General features: G+C 50.7%; 1 protein-coding gene across 1 annotated transcript in view; it reads right to left on the minus strand.

Annotated features, from left to right (window-relative positions):
- The window catches only part of Slc2a9 (solute carrier family 2 (facilitated glucose transporter), member 9), a 145,744-nt gene that overhangs the window by 29,454 nt on the left and 89,609 nt on the right, over nucleotides 1–26,681 (minus strand). The window contains exons 8-10 of the mRNA XM_005408843.2: nucleotides 26,009–26,119; nucleotides 17,012–17,113; nucleotides 15,218–15,293 (exon numbers count right to left, since the gene is read on the minus strand). Coding sequence (XP_005408900.1) covers nucleotides 15,218–15,293; nucleotides 17,012–17,113; nucleotides 26,009–26,119 — 289 coding nt within the window. The remainder of the gene's footprint in view (nucleotides 1–15,217; nucleotides 15,294–17,011; nucleotides 17,114–26,008; nucleotides 26,120–26,681) is intronic.

The following is a 26,681-nucleotide window of genomic DNA, read 5'->3' on the forward strand; positions in this document are numbered from 1 at the left end:
CTGTGACTGAGCCCTGATCTCTATGACCATGACTGGGCTCCGATCTGTATGACTGTGACTGAGCCCTGATCTGTGTCTGTGACTGAGCCCTGATTCCCCCACCTTTGCAGCTGATAGTAGCCCCATGCTGGGAGCTATCTGGGCTTTTGTCTTGCTCTCACACTCTATATCCAGCCTGTCAAGGCACTCAATCATTACAACACACAAATATCACTATATTTAAGACTCACCACCTCTCAGGCCTCCTCCGCAAACACCCTGGGCCGTGCAGCATCTGCATTTGCTGCCCGACAGTAAGAGATTCCCAGTTGGTTTCCCACTTTCCACCCTTGGCCTCCCACACAGCACCAAACGCATCTTCCCCAAATCCACAGAGGGTTGGCACCTCTCACAGAGAGGAAGCCTAGGGCCTGAAAATGACCTACAGAGCTGTGCACATCTGCTGGCCTCCTGGTCCCCTTGTCCAAAACTTCAAGCTGCTCTGCCTTCACCTTCTTTCGGGTTCTGTGGGCCTCAGATAAATGAAACACACTCCTGCCTAGGGCCTTCCACAGTTATCTCCCCTTCCCAGTGCATTCTTCCTGCAATTATTTGGACATCTTGTTTTTCACTGCCCTGAATGTTTGCTTGATCAGCACCTCCTGTGGAGTCCCTCCCTGACAGCCCTACTTCTAATCACAATTTTCTCTCATGGGAACTTTCCATCTACTTTCCTGCACTAATTTTCCCCTTTTTAATCCATGATTTTACAAGTTACTTTTCATGTTATTTTATGTCATCTTCCTCTACTGAAATAAACACTTCACGAAGACAGGTATTTTTGTCTCTGTTCATTATCGTACCCCTAGGACCTATAGGAATGAATGACAGACTTTGTCCTTACCGCACCCAGGGGAGGTGGGTATTATTATTATCTTTAGTTTCCAGATGAGACCCAGAGGGGTTAAGCAACTTTCTCATAGCCACATGGCTAGTAGTAAGAATTACTAGTACTGGGCCCTGGAGACAGCTGGTTCCTGAACCCTAGCTTCTGATTGTTCTATAGGTCGAGCACACAGGCAGCGTCTGACCTGGGCCAGCCCACCTCTGAGTCTGCTTTGCTACCTTCTGTTGCCACTCCTGACAGCCTGGGCTGCTTGCCAGCCTCCCAAGTATTCCCTGTGGCTTCATGCTTTTTGCCTTATGAGATGCTGTTGTGGGATGTGAACCTCCTCCTCCTCCTGCCCCAAATGCCTCTGAGTCCTGCTCCTTGGGGCCTCTGCTGTGGTTGGGATAGTGAACTGTCCGAAGTGCTGTAGGCTTGGTTGCCAGCTGTGGGGCTACTGGGAAGTGGTGGGACTCTTAGGGAAACGGGACTAGTGGAAGGAAGTGAGGCCACTGGGGCGTCCTCCTGAAGGGGCTACTGGGGCCCCAGCCCTTCCTCTCTCTCTGCTTTCTGGTTGAGATGAGGTGAACAGGTCCTCCTCCTCCCACACTTCCTCTGTGACGTCATGTGGTGCCACAGGTTCAAAGGGACAGAGCCAAGGGACCATGGACTGCAGTCTCTGAAATTATGAGCCAGAGCAAACCTTGCCTCTGCTTAAGACGAATATGTTAGGTTCTTCATCACAACAATGGAAAACTAGCTAACACGGATGTAATTAGGTCAAGGATCTTGAGGAGAACAGTTCATCTTTGATTATCAGCCTGGGTCCTAAATGCAGTCACATTTATCCTTCTATACAGAGGGAGATTTGCGCACACCCCCTCACCTCGCCGCAACAGAAGGCTACGTGAAAATGGAGGCAGAGACTAGAGCGTTGCAGCTAAGAGCCAAGCATCGCCGGCAGCCAGGTGAGGGTCTGGGATGGCCGCTTCCAGAGCCCCTGCAGGTGTCTGTTGCCAGACTTCCAGCCTCCAGAACTGAGACAGAAGACACTTTTGTTATCTCAAGCTTCTGGTGCTTTGTTACAGCAGCCACAGGGAACTAATTCACTGCAACAGAGAACCTCATTCTCACTGTCTCAGCAGTTGCAAGGAATAACTAAGTGACACTTTCCTCTGCTGGATGTCCAGGGATTATCTGAGTCCCAGCCAGGATGGTGACAGCTGCTGGCAGAAACTGCAGGAAGCCCTGGAGGCCAAGCTGTGGTCACCCACTGCAGAGACTGCAGAACCTGTTTTGGAAACTCTCTATACATCTGTTGAAAATCCAGGCTTATGCACTGGGGCCTTCAAATGCTCTGAATTGTCCCAAGAGCAGCATTACCTTGAGATTGCTTCGGAGGGATCAGCCTTTTTTGGAGAGAGCTTGGCAGGAAATCATAAAGAACATTACCCTGCTTCTTATTCAGGATTTGGGATGCTCAGTATCTATCTCTTGAGGCTGCAGGAGAGATGGAAGGGGAAGAGAGCATGTGCGAAACCCCAGGGAGGACGGTGGGTGCTATGGTTCAGATCCAAATGTCCCCCGAATCTCGCGTGTTTGGAAGGCAGTTGGATCACAGGGTGAGGTCTGAGCCGGGCACACAGCAAGACACAATGCTGAGCTTGCCTGTTTAGCTTTAAGGATCAGAATCGCTTTTGCCAGAACTGTAAATGAATCTGGATCTTTATCCACAGGACAGGGTATATTTTCCATGGAGGTAGAACCTGGGGTTTTGGGCGGGGAGCACAGTGGACTGTGGAACCTCAGAAGTCACTTCTGCCTGACAAAAACTGTACTTCTTACGGTGTAGTTACAGAGAAGCTAATTTTAATAAAAATAAATAATTAATTAATTAAAAGAAGTTACATAGCTTAAGTAATTAAATTAAAATTTATTACATTAAATTCAGGTTAGATTTAAATTAAAATTTTACCTTTAGAGGGACAAGAATTCAAAACTGCTTGAGAAACAATGACCCTTATTTACAGATCTATCATACGTCTATTTATCTATTAGCTATCATCTAGCACTTATTTATAATTTGTCATCTATCTATCACCTATGCATCTATCATCTGTCTACTATCCACTGTCTATCTATGTATCTGTGTATCTACCATCTATCCATCACCTATGTATCCCTCTATGTATCATTTATCTTTATCATCTATCTCTCTATTATCTATCATCTATCACATATTTATAACCTATCATCTATCTATCATCTGTTCATCTAACATCTATCTATCATCTATTCATCAATCATCTATCTATTATCTATCCATCCTCTATTTATTTATCAACTATCTATCAATCATCTATCTATCGAATGCAGCAGTGTGTTGTAAAAAGACTGAATGTTTGTTTTCCTCCTTCCCACCCCCCTCTTCCTTCTTTCCCTCCCACATTCCACACAGGGCAACCTGCAGAGTAAATACCTCATCTTTGAAGCCAGACTTGAATGAATATCCTGTCTTTAACAAGACACCTGAGTAATTGTGCACAAGTTATGTAATCTTGCAGAGCCTCATTTTTGCCCTCTGTAAGATGATAATAAAATCTATCTCACATGATGCTCTGAAGATGGGGCTGGGGATTTAGCTCAGCGGCAAAAGCGCCTGCCTGGCAAGCGCAAGGTCGTGAGTTCGGTTCCCGGTACCGGAGAAAAACAAAACAAAACAAAAAAATAAATAAATGATGCTCTGAAGATAAAACAGAACTACCCCCATAAAGGGCTCTACATAATACCTAGTACATTGTAAATGTTTCATAAATGCTAGCTGCTGTTATATTAAAGTGTTAGTCCTCACTGTCTGGCTAGTGAGTGGAGACATTTATTTTCCCTGAGAACATAGCTGTATTTTAAAGTTTCCTATTGGGCACATGTGTCACTGTTGCACACTGAACTGTGTCCCAACAAGAATGAGTTGAAGTCTTATCCTGTGGCACTGGGAATGCGGCCTTGATGAGTATGAGGGTCTGTGCAGAAATGATGAAGGTAAGCAGAAGCCAGAGTGTCTCAAGCCCCATGACTGGTGTCCTTAAAGGGACACACACTGGGAGGATGGAGGAGACATGGGAGGAGCCACGTGAAGACAGAGCCCAAGACTGGTGTCCTGCTGCCAAACGCCAAGGGCCAGCAGACCGAGAAGGTGGACCAGGCCTGCAGGTCCTCCTGGGATCCTGTGGAGGGAGTCTGACTTTTATGACACCTTGATTTTATACTTTTAGCTTCCAGATCTGTGAGAAAATAAATTTTAAGCTACTTGCTTTGTGGCAATTAGTTATGGCTTCTCAAGGAATTATATGCAACTACTTTTACAAAAATAAATTAAAAAGACAGTAAGTTATAAGCAGAAATAGAAGCTCTGAAACCGAAGAGTGTAGGGAACTAGCTAACGGGAATGAGGTGCTATTGTTCAGATCTTGAGGATCCTTCGAGGCCCAAATCTTGGAGACTTGGTCCCTGGATGGGGCAAACGGGAGGTTAGGTTTTAGCTGAAGGTCTTTGGTCAGTCAGGATGAGCTCCTGAAGGGGACTGTGGAACCCCAGTCCCTTCGTCATCCTCCTTTTAGCCCCTGGCCTGGTTGGGATGTGAGTGGTTCTGCTTCACCCTGTTCCCCCAGAACAGGCAGCCTCCCCAGGGGGCCCAAAGCAACAGGGCCAAGCAAGCATGCACAAGAACCTCCCAAACTGAGCCAGCGTAGGCTTTCTCTTTGCAAGCTGCTCATCTCAGGTATTTTGTTACAGTCATGGAAAGCTGATGGACACCAATGGCAAAATAATAGCCCTGAAGATCAAGGTGTCTTGAGAAAGGAGGATTCATTTTGCTTTACATGGACCTGTTTTTCCAAAATGACCACTATATACCCATTCTTTGTCAGGCTGGTTCTCTTAGCTTACAACTGTAATTATTTTAAGGCACATACACCTATTTCTTCCACCTAATAATTTCTGCTCAGTCCGAAAACTAGAAGTTAATGTACTGGTCATCCATTTTGCACGAAAATTCCTTCAGGCAGAGTCATCTGCTGGGATCCCTACCTAAGCTTGGGGTGCAGGCCAAGGCTGTGTGTGGGGTTACTGCCCTCTTTTGTTTGTCATTCACTTGTTCACTCATTAATTCCTTCAACAAGGAGGAACGTCCCAGGCGCCTGCACCTGGGACACTGTGCCAGGTAGCTTCCTGTCAGCTGCATCATGACTTGGTGATCAGCAGCTGACCAAGTTCCATCCTGGGCCACGCAGGCTGCTGAGCAGAGCCCACATCCAAGCTGATGGAATCCCTGACCAGCCTGGGATTTAGAGGCAGTGGGAAGAGTCTGGTCTCTCCCTGCCCAGTTGTGAAATCGCAGATTCAGTGTCTCAGACAGAATTAAAAGGATGTGTTTGGATAAACACGAGGTGCTCAGCACACACTGGCTCTATCAACTGCCAGGTCTGTTTCCCCATGAGCCCTCCAGGACAGGGGCCATGTGATGTTCTTTTTCCTTCTACCTGGAAGGGTGGAGTATGCCTGGCATCCAGTTAATGCCGACCAAGTGCATCATCTTGGGTATTTCCTTTTCTCTTCCCTCTACCTTGTCCCAGGTGGTTCTTTAGGTCTGCTGGGCTGGGGCCGGCCCTTCCTCTCCCCTGCAATCTCACGGGCTCCTGCTGTGCAGTACTGAGAGTCTGGCTGGGATTCTCAGTGCCCAGCTCAGCTTGGGAAGGCTCCTATATCAGCCCTCCCCAACCCTTCAGGAACCTCTGTGCCTACCTGCAAGGAGGGACTGATGGTCCGGCCACCTACGAGGTTACACATATTGTAGTGGACACTGTCCCTGAATGTTCCTCCATGAACCGGGGCACCACCTCAGAGACCACCCTTTACCTCTACCCCCTGGCCCAGGGTCTGTCGCTGAGTTGTAGCAGCAGTAGCCCATATATGTGACCTTTGTTCCCAGTCCAGAGCTCCAAGAAGTCTCCGCGTATCGTGGTGACAGGTGACTTCACAATGAACCCTTTTCTGATAGACCTGAGTTTATGACAACGAGGTGACTCAGGTGGCCCTTAGATCGTTTCACGGCAGGGGTTGTCCCTGCTTTGAGAGTGGAACTTTCAGCTCTGGGGGGGAGGTGCAATCACCAGTGGCCCATGATTGACTCAGTTGTGCCTAAATGACAAAATCCCCCAGAGGATTGGGTGGGGGCGGGGCTGGCAGACACGCAGGTTCTGGGAGTCCCGCATCTCACCCCTGCCTCCATGCACCTCTTCCCCGTGGCAGTTCTGAGTTGTGTCCTTTATTTAAAAAGCAGTAATTCTAAGTAAAGCACTTTCCCGAGTTCTGAGTCATTCGAGGCAATTATGAAACCTCACAGGAGTCTTGGGAACCACTGGTTTGTAGCAGAAGGACAGAAGTGTGGGTTTCCTGAGACTCCCACTTTTGGCAGAGGTGGGGACAGACCAGTGGGATGGGGGGACCTTAGCTTGTGGGGTCTGCACTCAGTCTGGGACGACAGCACCAGAGTGAAGATGAACTGTCGTGTGCTCTGGTGGTGGGGATTGGAGGACTGATGCAGAGAAGGCAGACATTGGGGTCAGGAAAAGACAAGGCACGGGCCACAAAGGTGGTGGCAGACAAGACCACACACTACACAGCAGGGACTCAAGAGGTGAGTGCTGAATGTGTTCCTCTAAGCACAGCCCTCCAGTGAGGCTGGGCAGTGGGCAGCCTCTACGTGTGGCACCCGGGGTACAAAAGTTAAAACCACCCCATGGATTAACTTGTCCTCTGCAAACTGTCCTTACAAACGTGCCTTTTGCTTTCTTTGCCTTTTCCCAGCACACTGGGTTCTAAAGAAGAGCTTCCCTGAAATGATTAAGATAGTCAGATACCGTAGAAAAAAAAGGCACAAGGAAAGAGTCGTCATAAGACCTCCTAATCAGTCACTGTTAGCTTTACAGAACCCGTGTTCTACCTGGTGACCTGCAGATAGCAGAACACACATCAAAGAAATGGACCACTGCAGGATGAGTGACTACTCTAGTGTCTACCTGTCTGTGGCTAAAAACGCACTTCCTTACATTTCCCATGCAAGCTCTTTGCATGTGGTTTTTGCCTGAGAGGGCCGGGCCGTCTCAGCTAACTCATCATCATCATATAGTTCTTTCCCTGACATCCTTTTCCTCCTGACGAATTGGTTTCCACTGTGCAGTGAGCGGACCTAACCTTTGCATGGTAATAGAGTGAAGTGAACGTGGTCCCTCTTCTGGAGGCTGTCCCAGCTGTTGGAGAACCGAGCACTCAGAGCCACTGCAGGATACACCCAGGGGCTGCAGACAGGGGCTGGCTGCTCTGAGGCAGGCTCGAGGGGTGGCAGGAGCTGATTTTTAAAAGGTGGCAAGCAGTGTTCAGAAGGACGGATAGGGAGGTGTTCTGGGGCATGGGGCAGGACAGTGTGTGCAAAGGCTGGGATCATGTTAGTGTGAGTGTGTATGTGTGCATGTGTGCGCGTGTGTGCTAGCAGCTGGTAGCTCAGGGTGGCTCAGGCACAGAGAGAACGTATCAGTGGGGTTGGGGAAGAAGGGGCAGGCAAGTAGATCATGAAATTCCTCTCAAATGTGTGCACACTTGGCATCTTTCTGGATGAACGCAATGGGATAAAGCAGGGGTGCCCCTCTTCCAGGCGGTTTGTGCTGGAAGGCCTGATGCATCCCTGGGTCGGGACACCTTGGTCCTCTGCAACACTCAGATCCCCACCTGCACCAAAGTCCCTCTGTTTGCGGCTGTCCTTCTCTGAAGGGCCACAAACTCCGCTTTGAGGGCTCAATTTGCTGCCAGGCTCTCAGTCGGCCCATAACGAAATATTCAGACTGGAACTGATGCATTGGAGACCATCACTTCTTCATCAAAGGCAAAGCTCTTTTCTTGTGCCTCGCTGAAGAAGCTTCTCTGCTGCTGCCTTGGGGTTATGCACACAAATAAAATATGTAGCAGGAAACTGCCTTCTTTGTTTGCCTTCTTTCCCTTCACCCAGTTTCAAGTCCCTGTCAAATTGTGTTAAGTCGATCTGCTTGCCAGAGAAGCTGCCCTGGGCGTGCTCCAGGTTTTTTTCACGGAAGTGCCATTATTTCCAGGGCACCCCAAGAAGAGAAGCCTTGGCCGTCCTTTCCTTGGCTTCCCTGGCCTCACTCTCCCTGGGACTTGCTCCTCCCTGTCCGCTGAGGTGGACAGATGATCTCACAATCAAAGTGACAGCTTCTCTTAGCCAGGTAATTACCCCAGGGCCTGACACTGTGTGCTGTCACTGTGAGCTTAAGGGACACTCCCAAGTCCTGGATAACCTTGTGGCTGAGGTCACTGCTATCTGGAGAGGCCCAGATGCTGAGGGAACATGGGGTGGGGGCGGGGAGCAGGGGGTGGGGCGGGCAGCTGACTTGTGGGAACGCAGCACGGTCCACACTGGCAAAAGAGCCATTTGCAAATGCTGAGCAGAATCAGCGGCCACAAGAACAGGCAGGGCGGGGCTGGGGATTTAGCTCAGCGGCAAAGTGCCTGCCTGGCAAGCGCAAGGTCGTGAGTTCGGTTCCCGGTACCGGAGAAAAACCAAAAAAAAAAAAAAAAAAAAAAGAACAGGAAGGGCTCCATGATCATGGACCTGTGTGTGTCACAAGAGTATCACCCTCGGGACCCTTGGCAAGGGTGGCACAATTCCTGGTTAGCTGCACCCCAAGGTCCTCCAGGACCTGTTGGTCTCTCTGCTTCTGGTTTGTCCCTCCTAACCACCTCCCAGGTCCGGCTTCCTTGCTGGGAATCTGCCCTGGGAAGTTCATGCCTACAGCACCAGGGGGATGTTGCACACTTACAATTCCAGGACTCAGGAGACTGAGGCAGCAGGATGGCAAGTTCAAGCCCAGCCTGGGCTGTCCCAGTCTCAAATTCTTCCTTACCCCAAATAAAGATCTCCTGACAGACCTCCGCATAATTCAGGAGGAAAGTAAAATCCCTAGTGCATCACCCTGGGCCCTCAGGGGTCAGCCCTAGGCCGTCCCTTGACACTTCCTGTCTCCCCAGGTTCTGGGCAGAGGTTCTTGCTGGGCACCACCCGGAGGGTGTGGCTTTGCTGGCCTCAGATGAGGCCTGCCTGTGGTGGCTGGAAGGTTTCCGGCTGCCCAGGTGACTCGAGTATGGTCAGCCATGGTTGAAAACCCCTGTGCAGAGCCAAAGATTCTTTTTTTTTTTTTTTTTTGTCTTTTTGAGGCAGGGTCTCACTATGCAGTTCAGGCTGGCCTTGAGCTCACTTTGTAGCCCAGGCTGGCCTTGAACTCACAATGTTCTTCTTGCCTCAGCCTCCCAAGTGCTGGGCGTGTGCCACCACACCCAGCCTGAGCCAGATTCTTGCACGTGGCTATGACTGGGGTCATGCGTTGTTAGACAGTACCGAGCCTGGGCCTCATGCTTGAGATGATGACCAGGCTGATCAAGGCAGCCCGGGAAGCTCCCCAGAGCTCTGCTGCTCTGCCTGTAGTAGTTTTATTTGTGGTTCCACTGCCACTAACTTCTTTTTACATTCTGGTGGGTTATTGGCTGCTTTTGCTGCCTGGAACTAAGTCTTTTCCTGTCTCCTAAACTGCTCCACCCTCCCTTCTTCCAAGAGTCAGACTGGCCAATTTTTCTGTAATGCTAGATTGATAATACAGGAGGCTTCCCAGGATGTGTATGGTCTCTGCCACATGTTTTTTCTTCTTACCTTTAAGATATAGCAGCCATTCTCTGCTCATGGGTCACACAAAACGAGCCACAGGCCAGATCTGACCTGGGGGTGTATAGAGAGTTTTTTTGTAGGGGCTGGGATATAGCTCAGTGGCATAAGCGCTTGCCTGTTAAGCCTGAGGTCATGAGTTCGACTCCTGGTACCAAAAAAAAAAAAATTAAATTAAAAAAAAAGAGAGTCTGTTTTGTGAGGTAGTGAGTTCCCCAGAAATAGAAACAATCAAACCATGAATGGAGGAGTTCTTAGCAGGGACACCACAGATGAGACTTGAGCTTTCTGTGAATGGCTGAACTGCAAACCCTTTAAGATCCTTTCCAAAGTCAGGGCATCTTCATCTTAATTCATTCCACACATATAATGGTTCCTCATTTGCCAGGGCTCTGAGGTCCTCTCCATCTTGAAACCGGACCCCTGTCCTGTTCTGCCTTGGTTCACTGCAAAGCTATGTTTGTGTTGGCACTTGAACACCAAGCGCTATGATTCAGGTGTCTGTGAACTCAAGAGACAAAGACTGAAGTCTGCCCTCACTTTAGTGTTGGGACAATTATCTGCAATGGGGTGGCTAGAGAGAGGAAACCAGCAGGCTTTGAATTCGCCTCTAGCCACGGAGATCTGACAACTAGAAACTAAGAGAAAAACTGACCTTTCCATGTAGACACAAACAAGCCTGGTTTCTGATCACCCATCCTGACAAGGTAAACACAGAAGCTTCCTCCTCCTCTCTAGAATTCTCTGTGGAGCCATGTCCCTTGCAAGTCCATCTCAAAATGCTCTCAATCCCCCTCCACATTTAGCAAACAGCTAATGAGCATCAGCCAGATGTGAACACAGACCTTGAAATGTGAGGGCTAAGATGGAAATCTAGCATTTACTGCTTAGCCGTGTGAGTTGGGGAAAATTATTTAATCAATCAGAACTCTGGCTTTTCCATCTATCAAGTGGGAACAGGTGGTTTAGTAGCTTATCCTAACCCATTTGCTACTTCCAGGCAGGGGGAAGAATGACCCGTCCCATTGTCCTCGCAGGCTCATTACCGAGCCCCAGGCTGCTCTCCCAGAAGGTGAAGCGAATCCCGACTGTGCATAGCTGTCAGGGGCGGAGGCCCGAGTGCTTGGGTGGGATGCGTAGCTGTGAGGACTCCCCAGGGAGATGTCAGCTACTGGATTACCGGCGTGTGAAATGTGTCAAGTAGCCTCTTTTATCACAAAGTGGCATCTGCATATCTTTTCTAGAGCCCTGGTTTGCCTCTTAAAAACATTTAAAAATTGGTGCCTTTATACTTTTTCGATGCATGTCAATTGCATTCAGTCAGGGGACTGGCGCATGCACGGATTGCATCTCGATCACTGTCGCTCCCACCATTTGTCCTCCCCCTGTTCTCTGGTCCTGTTCCCATTTCCACAAAGTCTACCTTCCTGCTTCCGATCATCTGTCTTTTATTTCGCTCCTTAAGTTGTCTTTGTTTTGGGTATTCATCTGAGAGAAACCATGCGATATTCAAGCTGTGTGTCTCAGTTATCTCACTTTGCATTGCGCAGAGACCTCGCATGTAAAATCTAGGCCAGAGCACATCCACAATGACAAGGCAGAGCTGGGGGCTGGGCTGATGGCTGCTCACCTTGCCTGTATCCTGTGGCGATGCATAAAGTTTAATTCTGGGTAAGATCTCAGGTTCTTGTGATTTTCATTTGACCATCTCACTGTGCTATCTTATATTTTGGTGAGAATTAAAGCACTTAGAACAAAGTCTGGGTCCCCCAAAGGCTCAAGTGTAGTAGGCTCAGTGTCCACAGTAACTGTTTTGAAAGGTGTGGGCCCTTTAAGAGGTGGAGCCAAGTGGAAGGGGGCTGGTTAGGACTGCCCTGGGAAGGGATTAACAGTGATCTCTGAATGGGCTAGGTCCCTGGGAAGTGGATTCTTTCCCATGAGAGCTACAGCAGGTTGTTATAAAGGAGTGAGCCAGCCTTGTCCTTCTCTAGGCTTTCTCTCGCCATGGGGTGGGATCTCTCCCCCCATGCTCCCACTGTGTGATGCCTCCTCCCCTGCGGTGACATAGTCAGCCACCAGCATCACGAGCCAAATAAACCTCTTTCCCTTCTAGGTTCCCCAGCCACAGGTGATCTGTTACAGCCACAGAAAACACACCAAGCCAGGGACAGATGAGTATCTGGGATGGACAGTGCAGAACAGTGCATGGTTCTGAGTTCTTATGCTTTGTCATGGGTTAAAGAGCACAGACTCTTAGAGACTCAGGTTCAAATCCTAGCCTTGACACTTACTAGCTATCTCACATTAGGGGACGCTCTGCCTTTGCGCTGGGTGGCACTGGCAGCAGCAGTCACCAGCTTTTGATCACACCTCACAAAGATACTCAGGAAAGAGGACCGGAAGTGCAGGAATTCAGAAAGTTCATGCAAGAAGTACGGGATAAGTGTGTTGGAAGCAAGGGGCAGCTGGCTTTTGAGAGAGCTTAATGGCAATGTGTCTTTTGCTGGAATAAGTTTTGAGAAATGTAAATATTCACCATATCATTTGGTCACACTGCCCAGGCTCAAGTTGACACCCAAGAAAAGTGAATGCCAGGATGTCATTATGCCTGGAAACTAAACGTGCAGGACTGGTCAGAGGGCAGCCTGGGGCCCAAGGGAGACTTACATCTCTGTCCCTGGTTTCAGGTGTCACTGCAGGGGCTCCGAGGGCTCAGCTCCTCCCTGTGTACACCTTTGAGCCCTCAGCCAAGGCAGCGCCAGCCTGGCCCCTTTTCTTTGAGTTCCTGGTCACGACTTCCCCATCCACAGGTCCTTGCTGAGACCCTTCTAGACATCAAGCCCAAGCTGGACTTGGGGAGTCTGGAATTTGCAGAACAGAGCCTGCGTCTAGGTCTGGCTGGGTGACTCGTCTTCCTGGAAACAGGAGCGGGAGAGATGGGGTTATCCTAGGCAGAGGCTGCCAGGAAACGTTCTGCCACACTCTTCCTTCTGCCTGTAGAATGCAGTGCATGGTGAGATCCCCTGTTCTGGCAGAGCTGCAGCATAGGAGTAGGGCCGTGGATGGTTCCATGAGTAATAAATGAACTCCTGTTAAGCTAAGCCTCCACTCTACAGGGACGTTTGTCACGCAGCTGGCGTCACGCAGGCGAATACATTCCCTCAAACACGACTCAGAATTTAGTCTACATGTATGGAACATTCAAGGCACATTTCCCAGGAACATGCTAAGGGTGCCTTTTCTTAGGCAATGGCCTTGGAACTGATTTTTAAGTAAGTTTGGGGTGGAAGTTCTGGAACTTCTGTTCCAGTTTTTGGTTGGCAGCTAAAGAGCTTTGGACTGTATATGTGCAGGGTGCTTGTCACAGAGCAAAGCGTGAGCACCGTAGAGCCAGTGGTCACGCACCTGCTCACAAACTGGCTTCACAGCTTTAAACCCCTGTTCCACTCCCCTGCCTCCTGCTGCTGCTGTTCCCCACAGCAGGTGCTCAATAAAGGCTTGAGAAATTGATGTAAATGGGATGAAACTTCCTCCTGCTCCTTCACTAATAAAGAATTTGGAGCCAAGCTGACCAATCCCTTTTCTGCATTTAATTCGCCAGTGTGGACGCCATATTTTTGCTGATGTCATTAAACCCTTGTAACCTCTTCCTAGTGCTTCGGGTACTGCAGAGTTGGGGCTCCTGTCTCTGTGTTCTCTGTCCCCCAAGCCTTCACTACCGGGCCAGGCTCCACCACGTACCCACTCTCAACAGCAGGCAGCTTCCTTCCCAGCCATTCCTCAAGGGTTGCTTTCACTCCTCAGCAAGTGCCAGCAGACACGCTCTGCCCTCAGCACAGTCCTGGGTTCTCGGGGCACTTCCTGAGCCCCAAACCACAACCCCTCCCAGGATTTTCCACTTGGGGGAGACACACTAAACCTGCTCTCTGTCAACTGCAGCCCACAGGCCAAATCCAGTCCACGGCTACTTTTGTAAATTAAGCTTTAATTGGAACGCAGCCACTCCTGCCATTCATCCACTCATCCTCGATGGCTATGTTCACAGGACTGCCGCAGGGGCGAGCAGCTGCGGCAAAGACCATGTAACCTGTGGAGCAAAAAGTACTCACTGCCTGGCCCTCTGCAGCAACTGACCAGCTCTACCTTCAATAAATGAGCACACAGGAGACAGACGAGCCAGTGGAAAGGAAATGTAACAGACACAAGACAGTGGACGTGCATGTATCCACGCAGGCACATACGTGTGTGTGTGTGTGTGTGTGTGTGTGTGTGTGCTGGTTTTAAGTTAAGAGGTTAGGAAAGGTCTGTTACACTGGCCTGTAAACCCTTGAGAAAAGAAGCTACCTCTGTCTGGATTGTCACCAGTGTCACCCGGCGAGGCAGCTCCAGGGCACGCATGTCAGTGCTCTCCCTAGCTGGCAATGTGGACACCCTGCAGGGCTGAAAGAATCTGCTTGTTGAGCCCACAGTACCCGAACCAGGAGCTGCAGCTCATCCTCCTGCTGAGTGGCCAGGAGATACCTTCCTCTCCTATCCTCTCCTCCAGCCCTCCGACCATCCTCCCTGCTGTCTGGACTGTGTGTGGCTAACACCTCCCTGTCACTGCATAGGCCACTCTGCCACCTCTTTACAACCAACATCCTCATGTTGCAGGTGTGGACAGAGGCTTTTCACCCGCCACCCCTGTGATTGCCCTGGGTCAGGATGGCCCCTGAAAATCAGTACACCATGCGAGAGCCAGAAGATAAATTCTGCTTGTTTTGATAGAAACTGTCTCTCCATCAAAACAGAGGAACCAAGGACATCCTCCCAGACAGGGCCCTGACAGACCTTGCCCTCAACCCGCCTGCTCGGCCCACTGTGACCCCTGCTGGACCGGGGGATGGCTTGGGCCCTGACATCATTTAAGTTTTATAGATGAGGAGACCCTCGAGAAGAAGAGAGGACTTTCTCAGTGACCATGGCTAAGAAAGGTAGAGCTGGGGCTAAGAATGAGTCCTGGACGAACAGAGATTAGGAGCATCTTACACACCCCACGCTCGAGGCACGGTGAGGTGCCGGGCCCATTGCCGGGCAGCTCATCACCTCCACACTCTGAAGCTGCCTTCCACCTGCCCTCCGCAGGACTGCCCGCAGCCTTGAATGCGAACAAAGTTCTCAGCAGAGCAGAGCCGCAATCGGGAGTGGACACATCTGAGACCCTCTCCTCGCTGTGGAATCTTCCCACTAACCCAGGACTCTGCAGACACTGAGTACACCTTGATTTTCTTTGATCCATTACAAAGCAGTCTGAATCTGGTCCACAGTTCTCGTGGCGTAAATTGTTATTTTGTTATTTACGTTGGCAGCCACTCCCTTTTGGATTAGCTTGTTACCTACGACCTGTGGGTGGACAAGGTCGATCCACTGCATCTGCATAAGGTCAAGGGGCAGGCAGGGGGCACGCCCTTTCCCTTTGCCAGGCTTTGCTTCTTTCTGGGCCTCAGGCCCCCCACTGTACGAGGGAAACGCCCACCTTGGTAGTGGCAGTGAGCCCCTGACCCCACCATGAGGCAGGAGGTGCCTACCTGGGCCGCTGCAGAAGGAGGCAATGATGGCCAGGACGCACACGATGCTGAGGTAGGGGACCCAGGGGGCGTGGTCCTGTGAGAGAACAGAGAGCAGCAGGTGAGGAGGCCAGGGATGTCCAGAGGACCACGGACCGCACCGCAGGTCCTGCCTGGTGTGCCTTCATGATCTTTGATGGAGTCAGGTCCTGTCCTGGGCCCCACGTGGAGAAAATGCAAACACCCAGTCATGTCACAGGCATGAGGAGGCAAGGGGACATTTCCTGGAAGAGCTCAGCAGAGCTGAGCGGATGGTAAGCGGTAAACAAGTGAATGACTCATGCTGATTGGGTGCTTTGTCTCAAGCAGGCAACAGGAGGTATTTTTATAGGTATCATCACATGCAAACATTTCTTAGTTCCCACTTTTATGTCAGCCACCACATTTACACTTTTATGTCAGCCACCACATTTACACAGCCTGTGCTCCAGGCAGCCCTTTCATAAGCTCTGACACAGGGACAAAAAGACAATGACCTGGGACATCTCCCAAGTCCCTCCCCTCACCCCTGCCCTTTGGTACTGAGGACTGAATGCAGGACCTTTGCACAGAACTACATTTATTTTATGTTGAGACAATGTCTCACTAAGTCCCTTAGTTACCCAGGCTGGGCTCAAACTTGTGATTCTCCTGCTTCTGCCTCCCAGAGTGCTGGCATTATGGGTTTGCACCACTACAGCCAGTTCCCAGGGGCTTATTCCAAACCCTGAGTTATGAGGAACCTGTGAAGCCAGCCTTTGAGGACAACCTAGAGCCCTGCTATTGGTCAGGCGCTGTCCCTGATGGCACATTGCCCTGACAGGGACACCTTCCCCTCTTCTGTGTAGCGTGTCCCCAGCACCTGCTCTCTAAAGGACAAGTCCCTGTCCCTCAGATGCCACCATCCCGTGATGACCTCTTTCCAGAAACATTTGCAGTATGAAGGCATTTGGCAATGACATGAGCAGCTTTCAATGTCAAGAGCTATTCTTCAAAAACACCAAGAGCATTGATTGACAGCAATCGATTGCTGGTGTGGACTGGTTGGAGACTGCACAAGTGCTCAGTTAATGCAGAGCGGGGGCAAGGAGGAGGACATGTGCGATCTGTGGTCTCACCCCTGCTCTGCCCTCCTCCAGCTGAGTCACTGTGGGCAGCTTATGCATTTATATTTATGTCTCCCATCTCCAGAAAAGGAGGAAACATCAGTTGTGTAAGGATGGAGGGTGTCACTGTCCATCCTCCCGGCAAGCACGTCTTCCCTGAACACTTGTTCCAGGGGCTTCAGGTGCATTTGAAGTGGATGCCTCACAGCATCCCAGGGTGGAGGGACAAGTGTCCCTACTTGGAGAAAGTGCCCCGAGAGAAGCAGAGCAGTGAGTGTCTGCCCAGAGCCTGCCAGCCGGGAAGCAGAAGAGCTGCCACTGCTGGTAACTTTCTAGCAAGAAGGCAATGACTGGGAAGCACGGGTTGTAGTCCCATGATGGAATAGGGCACCTTAGGGGCCATCCAGTGTGGTCTCCTCTATCCCACAGAAGCTCAGAGAGGGGACGTATCCTGCTCAGGACCTCACAACTCATCAGTGGCTATGACAGGACCAGAAGCGAGGTCTCCTGTCTCCACGTGCAAGGACCCATTGCCAAAGCCATCCAGCAGCTGTGAGAGCTGGATTGCAGGAGCTATCTGCAGGTAGGACGAACCCCCAAACCAAAGGCTCCAGTGTGGTGAAGCCAGGCACCAGCTCCATGCTACCCTCCCTGGAGGCCACGTGCTCACCTGCAGGGTCAGTGTGATGGTGAGGATCCCAAAGAAGAGGGTCATCAGCCCGAAACCACCAATGAGGAGGGGTCTCCGTCCCAGGCGCTCAATGACCAGGCCCTAGGCAGAGGGAAAAGAGAAGAAAAGAGAGACCGCATGCTTTATTTATTTATTTATTACAGATAACATGATTATACAGAAAAACCCAAAAACCTCCACCAAAAGGCTATTAGAGCTGATAAACAAGTTCAGTAAAGTGGCAGGACACATAATCAACATAGTCTCTTTAATAAATGATTTCTGGGAGAACTAGCAAACCACATGCAGAAGACTGAAGCTAGACCCATATCTCTCACCATGTACTAACCTAAAATCAAAACACATCAGAGGAATAAATGTTAAAGCAGAGACACTTAACATGCTGGAAGATAAGATAGGCAAAGCTACTGAAGTCATAGGTGTAGGCGAGCACTTTCTGAACAGAATCCCAGTTGCACAGGCAACAGTACCAAGAACCAACAGATGGGATCACATCAAATTTTGCCTCTGCAGAGCAAAAGCAGCAGCCGACAGAGTGAAGAGACAACCTACGGCAAGGGAAAACAAATTTTGTAAGCTGTTCCTCAGACAGAGAACTAATAGCTAGCATATAAAAAGAACTCAAAAGTATAAGAACACTCTAAGAAAAGACCCCATCAAAACATGGGCAAGCGAAATGATCAGACACTTTATAGAAGAAGTACGGGTGGCCAATAAATACATGAAAAAATGACCAACGTCACCTGGCATGAGAGAAATGTAAGTTCAAACAGCACTGAGAGTCCATCTTCCCCCAAACAATGGCCACCATCAAGAAATCAAATAATCACAAATGCTGGCCAGACTGGGGGAAAAGGAAACTTCTACCTTGTTGGTAGGAATGTAAATTAGTACAAGTACTATGGAAATCAGTATACCGATTCCTCAAAAAACTAAAACTAGAAATTTCATTTGATGTAGCTGTTCCCTTTCTAGGTATCTCCCTGAAAGAGTTAAAGTCATCGTATTACAGTGATACATGAATGCCACGTTTATAGCAGCACAATTCATGATAGCAAAGTCTCAAAAATGGCCCAAACGTCCATCAACACACGCAAAGCGGTGGAGAACCATTGTTTTACACCACGATGCCAGTCTTTAAGTGCTTTGTTTTGGGCAGGGCATCTGGCTTTTTGTTTTATTTTCCTAAGTACCTGGATGAACCAGGCACCTAAGTGAAGGGAAAGCTGCCCCTCCCTGCCAATGTGGGAGCCCTCTGAGCGATGGTCCAGGAAGACCCAGGGAAACAGCATTGACTGAGAAGGGAGGAGGCCTCCTCCTTCAGCGGAAGCAGCAGCAGGGTGCTGGGCTCCTTCCTCCTCCTCCTTCTCCTCCCCCAAGACCCATTAACATGCAGCCCGGCAGAAAGGCTTAGCAGGACATGGTAACTCCACTCAACACTGAAGTCCCTCATGAAGGCATTCACTACATGACTGCACAGATGAAGAAAGAGGGAGGGTGGAGAGAAGGGAAGGAGATTCTAGCATTGCACTCACTTCAAATTTGCCTCAATCAAAACCTGCAAACCAGACCTGATGTTATCTAAATAACATGATATACAGCATCTGCGTCCATCTCCGCCATGCTGTATTTTACAGTGACGCTCACCTACACACTGCACGGGTTACCACATGCACTCTGCTTGGCAGACGCACCGGCTTTCTCAGGGGCTTCAGGGCCCTTCAGAGTTCCCTCCCACGCAGAGGTGCGCTTCCATCCTAGAAGATAATGCTCTCCTCTCCGCCCACCCCAGGCTGATCGGCTCTGCGGATTCCCACAGCTCAGCCTGGGCTGGCTGACGTGATGCTCCTGCGCACGTGTGTCAGTTGGCTGAGTGCGTGCAGGGCCCAGGAGTCCGGGGAGGACTCGCTGTAGGCGGGGACACAGCCTCCATCTGACTGCTTCCAGGTTGTGGATTCTGGCCAAGGCAAAGGCTCCTCGGCAGTGAGCCAGGGCAGTTTCCTCAAAGGGCTTTATTTGAGCTGGACTCCATGAAGCAAGCGGGTTTTGAATGCTTGCTCTGGGCTAGCACCCAGCCTACTGGAACGGGTGAAGGCCAAGGACTGCAGGGAAATGCTATGACAGCTGCATCATTGCTTATTCTTGCCCTCCCTCCCTCTCTCTCTGTCTGTTTCTGTCTCTCTGTCTCTGTCTCTCTCTCTCACACACACACACACATACTTTTTCATTTTTATTTATTTTTTGTCTTTTTGAGACAGGGTCTCACTATGCAGTTCAGGTTGGCCTTGAACTCACTTTGTAGCCCACGCTGGTCTCAAACTCACAACAAACCTCCTGCCTCATCCTCCCAAATGCTGGGATTATAGGCATGTGCCACCCAGCTCCATTTCTATTTAAAAACAGTTCTGTAAGAGTTCCCCCAGTACCAATGACCAATGTGGGGAAGACAACTGGGAATCTACAGAGGACATTTAAGTGGACCGAACTGAGAAGAGCCCCAGATTAAGGCCAGCACCCAGGCCCCCCAACAAGCTCCTCCTCCTGACACTTTGGGATGCAACCCACCCATGGGTGACTCTCCAGACAGAACTGGACCAGGGGCAGATTCTGCTACAGGGGCATGGAGGATGGAGGGGCATGGTGTGAGAATCACTGACTCAACTCTCTACACAGAAGAGCAAGTTCCAGTTCCACTGCTACCTTTAACTTCTTGCAATTCTGCTCTAAATATGAAAACAAGTCTCTCCGAAGAGAAGCTGAGACCTTGGCAAGTCTGGGCTACCTGTAAGTTAACAGCATTTAAAAAAAATCTGTGTTCAGAAGTCAGAGTGTCCAAAAAAATCTCCACTCAAGATGGACTCTAAATTGAAATGAAAAATAAGTCACTGAAACATAAAACTTGTTTGCAAATTTCAGCAAAAAGATGAATGTGTGCATGCCTGCAATCCCAGCATTCTGGGAGGCTGAGGCAGAAGGATCACAAGTTCTAAACAAGTTGGGAAATATAGCAACTTAGCGAGATCCTGCCTCAAAATTTAAAAAAAAGGAGAAGGGCTGGGGATGTAGCTCAGCATGAAGGCCCTGGGTTCAGTTCTCAAACCATACACATAAAATATGACACTGTAAGAGAGCTGTGTGTATCTAATCTGCTTGGGCCACAGGTGTGAGACATGAAAAAAACTGACAATCACTCCTGGGCTTCCAGGATCCCCAACTATAATAAACAAATGATCTTAAAATATTTCAACCAAAGTGCAAAATCAGACAGAGATGGGGGCCACCCGGAATGGCAGCAAAGGCCAGAGCTGACCAGGTTTTCCAAGTGACTTCTCACACCCTGGTGAACACGTTTATATCTCTTGGGACACTTTTTTGGAGTCTTCACTTGAGGTCAGAGCTCCTGCAGCTCCTGGAGGAACACGGCCTTGCCCCCTTGCCCCTCTTCAGAAAAGAGAAGAGGTGGTTCTTGAGATATTCATCAATATGAATTTAAACTCTTCACAGATTTGGGCAAGAAGAAATAATTTCCCTCTTATTTCCTTGTTTGGTACCTGAAGCTCAAGCCCAGCACCTCCTACATGTGCAGCTTGGGTTCTGCCACCAAGCTACACCCTGGCCCCCACACTGAGCTCTTCCAGCAGAAGAGCAGAGACAGACACACCGGGTGTGCAGGTAACTGAGGGGTCAGCAGGACGGAGGAGAAGCCTTGGGGAGCTGTGGGGAGTGCCTGACCCCTTCCCCTGCCACTCCTTGTGCTTGTCCTGTGACGGCGGCAGCCCAGGGCCCAGCCAGGGCCCAGGAAGCTGCAGGATGTGATTGGAGAGCTGAGAAGGAAATCAGGAGATGCTGGGTGGAGATAAAGGATCAGGAGCACTGGCCGGGTGGGCTGCGGTGCTGTGGACCTGCGACCCGTCCTTGGCCAAACTCAGCCATGGAGGCACCCGACTCAGCAGTATTACTCAGAGGAGTGGGTGGAGGGGCTGGCAGTGGTGGCAGAGACGGGCTTTGAGGACAGAATTCCACGCATCCCACCTGGGGCTGCTGGGGCTGTCTCTGCCCCTCCACACCCTCATCCCTGCCCAACCCCAACCCCGGAGGAGGCGCCTCGGGAGCAGGGGAGACCCCAGTGGATGCACTCCTCCTGAGGGCCCTGGGCACACAGGTGCTTCTCACAGTGACCTAAGCACGGACTGTGAAGAGCTCCTTGGCCTGGGTTGGGGTTTCTCAGATGCTGGGTGCAGCCAGGGCCAGGAGCGGCTGCCAGGGCCCGCTCCTTGCTGGGCAGATCTGTTCAGGAATGCAGAGTGGATTTTCTCCACAGCAGACAGTGACCCGGTGCTCCGCTGTCAACACCCCACACCCTGCCCCACGCCCCACCTAGCCGGACACATCCCTGCTGCCGGGCCAGGACGCGGTCCCTGGCTTCCTTCCTCTAGGGCATTCTCCCTCTCGGTAGCCCTCTGTAGCTCCTAAGCAGTCCCCACCCACCCTCGTCCCCGCCCCCTTCCTGAACAGATCCGCCTCCACACACTTGCGGCTGCGGTGCTGCCTGTTTGGCGCTGGCCTCTCTTCTGGCTGCTTCCTCCGCTCGGAATGTCCCTCCCGCTATCCAGGTGCCCGGTGTCGGAGTGACGTGGGGACAGCGGCAGACCCTACTCCTAGTCCTGATCCTCCTCACGGTGCCCTTGGCCTCCTTCGCCCGTCCACTGTTCACTCCCCGATAAGCACTTCCTGCTCCAAGGCAGGGACCTTTCCTGTCTCAGCCAGCCCTGACCCAGAGCAGGGGCCCAACCTGCACCTGCTGAAGCGGGAGAAGGAAACGCCCTGACCACAGGCTCATCTTCTAGTCTGCCAGAGGCAGCCGGGCATCTGCAACATTTTCTGTTTGGGAATAGAGTGTGCCTGGGCTCACACACTTACTTTGTTCCATGATTCTGGGGAAGGTGGTGTTTGTTACCCAATGCCTGAGTTCTCAAACAGAAGCAAAATTTTGTGGAATGCTTCTTTTGGTGAACTGAATTGGTCTGGAACAGAAGTGTCTGTGAATTGAGGTTATTGTGTTAATAACTAAGAGTACTTATATCATCTGGTTTTTCAGGGCTGGTTTAACAAAATACCACAGATCCAGCTGCTCAGCCAGGTGTGGCAGTACATGTCTATCACCCTGGCCCTTGGGAGGCTGAGGCAGGAGGCTTGTGGTGAGTTTGAGGCCAGCTCAGGCTACAAAGGAAGTTCAAGGCCATTCTGAACAACAGCAAGAGCCTGTTTCAAAGAATGAAAAAATGAAAAACTAAAAACCAAACAATAAACAAAACAAGTAGGCTTGCCCAAACAATAGCAAGGTACCACCTCATAGTCAGGAGGCTGGAGGAGGGAGAGCAAGGCATGGGTTGGCCGCGCTTCCTCCAAAGGTGCCGGAGAAGGACTCACTCCAGCCCTGGTGTGCCATCCCTTGCCAGCAAAGTGCCAGTATTACACAGGGGCCTCCTCTGGGTGTGTTGGGGTCTCACTCCCCTTCACGCAGGGGTAGTCACATGGAGCAGGGACCCAGCTCCTTCCAGGGTGGAGTCATCTTACCCTAGCTCAGGACACCCGCAGTGACCCCATTGCCACACCAGGGCGCATTCTGAGTTATAATGACTCGGCACATGAATTTTAGGGAGACACAGCTCAAAGCGTAGCAGTGGTGACATTTACAGAGCACCTGTGCCACACTAAACGCTGAATCACTGCAGGATTCTCACGAGAATACCGGTGGTGTGCACATCTGCTGTCACCCCCACCTTCCCTAAAAAGCGGGCATCGGAGAGGTTAAGTAGCTGGTCCCGGTCATGCCCTGGGTAAGCGCGAGACCCTGGCCCCTCTACCAGTGCTCTTCTGTGACGTGTGCTGGGCCCAGTACGGAGTGGTGGAGCTGGCTGGGAGGCACGGGCACTGCGAGCTGTGGAAACTTAGACCCTACAGCAAGTCCTGTCGTGATCTTAGGAAAACTCTCTGCTGGGAAAGAGAAAGGGCCTCGCTGTGCATGGCCCGAGCGGCCGGGCTCCTGCAGCTGGCACAGCACTTGGCGGAAGTGCGGCACAGCACTTGGCGGAAGTGCGCCCCACCAGAAAAGCGACCATCAATTTGGAAAGAAAACCAGCTGTTCTGTGAGCGGGTGATGATTATTTACAGCCACCGAGCTGCTCAGGGACGCCCTCAGCCTCTATGAACTGCAGATCGAATGAACAAGAACGTCTCTCCCTTCTCAATCAGATCCCACAGCCATTTTGATAATTGTCAAAAGAAAAAAAAAGCAAAACCACGCAGAAGTCCTTTTTGTCAGGCAATGCCGTCCAGCGGCTGCTTGGAATCAGACACACGTGTGAGGAAACAAGTCACACAGACGCAGAGAGCTGGTAGGAGCCGACTGTGGACTGTGCCGGGAGGGAGGGCCTGGGCCCTGCACCCTAGGCGTGTTATCTCCATGGCAACTTCACAAGGTTTGCCTCTAATTGCTGCAGTAACTAGTTATCCTTCACCTTCAAAGCCTGGGACGGTGTCCCCCCGCCTCCTCTTTCATGATCACCTCTCCTCCTTTTCAGACCTTCCTGCCTCCCTCTTTCACTAAGGGGACCCTGCAGTTCTGTCCAGGCCCCCAGGTCATCCAGGACCAGCTCCCTACCGCAGGGTCCTTGGCTTGATCGCATCTGCACAGTTCCTCTCTGCTGCGTAAGGTGACACGTGCAGGGCTCCCTTGCTACCCAAGATGGACAGGGGCACAGCCAGTTTCCAGATGAGCAAAACACACTCAGAAATACCAGGCAGTTTATGCCAGACTGCTGAGCTGGCACCGGAATGACAGGAGTTTGAACTCCGAGTTGCCCCGTGTGTAACCTCACAGCCTCCAGGAACCAGGGCGGACCCTGCACCTCGCCGACTGTTTCCGTGATGGCTCTGCTTGTGCCCTGGCTCCTTCGAGGGGCAGGCGGGAGTGGGCTGCCTGTGGCACTTCTCTACCTTCCTCTCTGGTCCTGCTGCTTCTTCTGCCTTCACCTTCCTGGCCCCCTCCTCCCGGGAGTCCCCCTGGACAGCTGGTCTCAGGGTGGCACACAGTAATCACCTGTATACCGGTCTTTCCTGCTAGATCACTCGGCCTTCCCAGAGCCCCCTGGCACTGCAGCTTCCCGGGTGACTGTGAAATGGACGAGTGCCTGAGTGCAGGACTCCTCTGCAGGCTACAAAGCCATCAGTCCCTGCTTGAATGGCCGTCAAAGGTTCCCACACCCCTAGGAAGCACAACCCCATTCCACCGGGGTCAGAGCAGCCTCCAGAGACCGGGAGCGCTGTGGGTGGGCACCTGGACAGTGACCTTTGTGAGCCCTGTATGAGAACATGCAGCTGGCCAAGGAAGAGGGCATCTGCAGGGCCGGGACTGAGTCCTGCACCTAGAACATTCCCTGCCTCTCCTCGGAGTTTTCTCCCCCACTTTGTAGCACTTCCAAGCAGGTGCTTACTGAGTACCGTCAGCTTGTCCTGAGATGGCCTGCCAGTGCTGCGGGGCCAGCAGGGGCTCCTGGAGCCAGGGAGACAGTGTCAGACACAGCCCGGCACCCCCAGCACCTCACTTTCCAACAAGGTCACGGCATAGAGATGTTGACGGACTCACCAGGGCCACACAGCTCGAGGAGCAGAGCTGGGACGGGAACCTGGGCAGTGTGGCTCTGCCCTCCAGGTTCTGGACAGGGATGGCCAACAACCCACCCTGTGGACAGTGCTAGGGAATCACCACCCAGCAATGTGTGAAGACTGCTTTCACCACTAGTGTCGAGTCTGTTCTGCACACTTTCTGTTTTCTTTTCTTTTTTGAGTTCTGGGGATTAAATCCAGGGGCTTTGCATTGAACAACATCTCCAGTCCTTTCTTTATTTTTTATTTTTTGAGGCAGGGTCTTGCTAAGTCACTAAATTGCTGGGCTGGTATTTGAGGTCTTCCTGCCTCAGCCTCCCAAAGTGCTGGGATTACAGGCATGCACCATCATGCTTGGTTACCTGGCATACTTCAATAAAAATTTCTGAATAATACAGTGGAACTTGTTATGAAATGAGATTACATGAATAAAAGGGTTAAAGTTATCATATAGGATTAAGATTACTATGGTATAAGAATAAAACATGCACCTATATAGAATACAAGCAAAGATTTACCAAACGTCCTTGGGCAGTAGAGTGTAATTTCTTCTCTATTCCTCTTTGAATTTTACAAATTTACCCTAACGAGCTGGTATTGATTTCTTATAGGAACAAAACACAAAAAATAAACACAAAAACAAAAGAACCCTTGCATTTTCCCCATCATTTTCATCCTAGGTTGACTATTCTGCTAATCAAAGAAAAAAATTAATGATAAAAATTGGGTCCATAATTTGAGACAGGTGTTACATGAAGCATTGAAACATTTTCTCTAAAAAAAAAAATGAAAAAGACTATGAAGTGGTAGGGGAAAAAATCACACCTCTATATCTTTTATATCTATTAAAAACATGGAATGAAAATTTAGCTTTTTGAGATAGGGTCTCACTGTGTAGCCCAGGTTGGCCTTGAACTCATGGTGATCCTCCTGCTTCACCCTCCTGAGTGCTGGGATTATGGGTATGGCCACCATGCCCGGCTAATCCTTTACTTTGTGAACTCCTGCATGTTTGGGAGATGAGATGACAGTGGCTATGAAACCGTTGAAAGGCAAGGAAAGTGACTTGACACCCAAGGGCCCTCTCCTCTGAGCCCCCCGGGTGGACATGAACCTCTTTCGCAGGTTCATACTAGCTCAGGTGGCCAGGGCAAGGTTCAGGGTTGGGGTGGGGCGTGTGTCAGCCGGAAGACCCACGGGAAGCGGAATGCATATGGGATGGGCGACAAGCCCACGTGGAGCTGGGTGCTGAGACCGCGTTCGGTGCCAGAGGACAAGGGGTTGCGGGCAGGATCCCGGGGCACTCACAGAGAAGACGGCAGCCAGTGTCTCGACGCCGCCGGTGCTCAGGGTGATGTAGGGGATGTTTCCCGGCGGGATCCCAGCTTCTCCGAAGATGCTGTTGGTGTAGAACCAAATCTAGATGCGGGAAAGAAGAGGAGGAATGAAAGCCGGAGGGAGAGCGGCGTCTGGCTCCTGCATTTGAGTCCGGGGCAAGGCAGTCTCTGAGCTTCGCTGTGAAACCGGAGTCACGGTCGGGCTGCGACTCAGTCGCTCACTCTAACAGAACTCAGCCTGGAAGTGACCTGGGGCCAGCTACCAGGCCGCCTTCCAGTTTTCCTTTCAGTTAAGTGCGGCAGTGAGATAGAGATGGGAATGTCGGTGGGGCTTCAAGGAAGTCTCCCATTTACAAAGGTGCTCTTCCTCATGGCAGTATACTCTCATCCCCCCTTCTTTCTCTCTGCTGTCAGGGTGATGGAAGGATGGCTGGAACTTCAGCAGCCCTTTCGGATTATGAAGCCACCTTCATAATCCTTAAGGATAGCATTGCTATTAACCTCTATGGGAACTTTGCAAGAACCAGAAAAGGTCCGTGTTCCACTAGACACTTTCTGTCCCCTACTAGGTCATCATAATAAATCTGCAATCAGTGCAATGTGAATGGTGTGATACATGCCCTGCATAACCTTCCCTATGGTGT

Source organism: Chinchilla lanigera, unplaced genomic scaffold (genome assembly GCF_000276665.1).
Source record: "Chinchilla lanigera isolate Chin_1 unplaced genomic scaffold, ChiLan1.0 scaffold00113, whole genome shotgun sequence".
Lineage (NCBI taxonomy): Eukaryota > Metazoa > Chordata > Mammalia > Rodentia > Chinchillidae > Chinchilla > Chinchilla lanigera.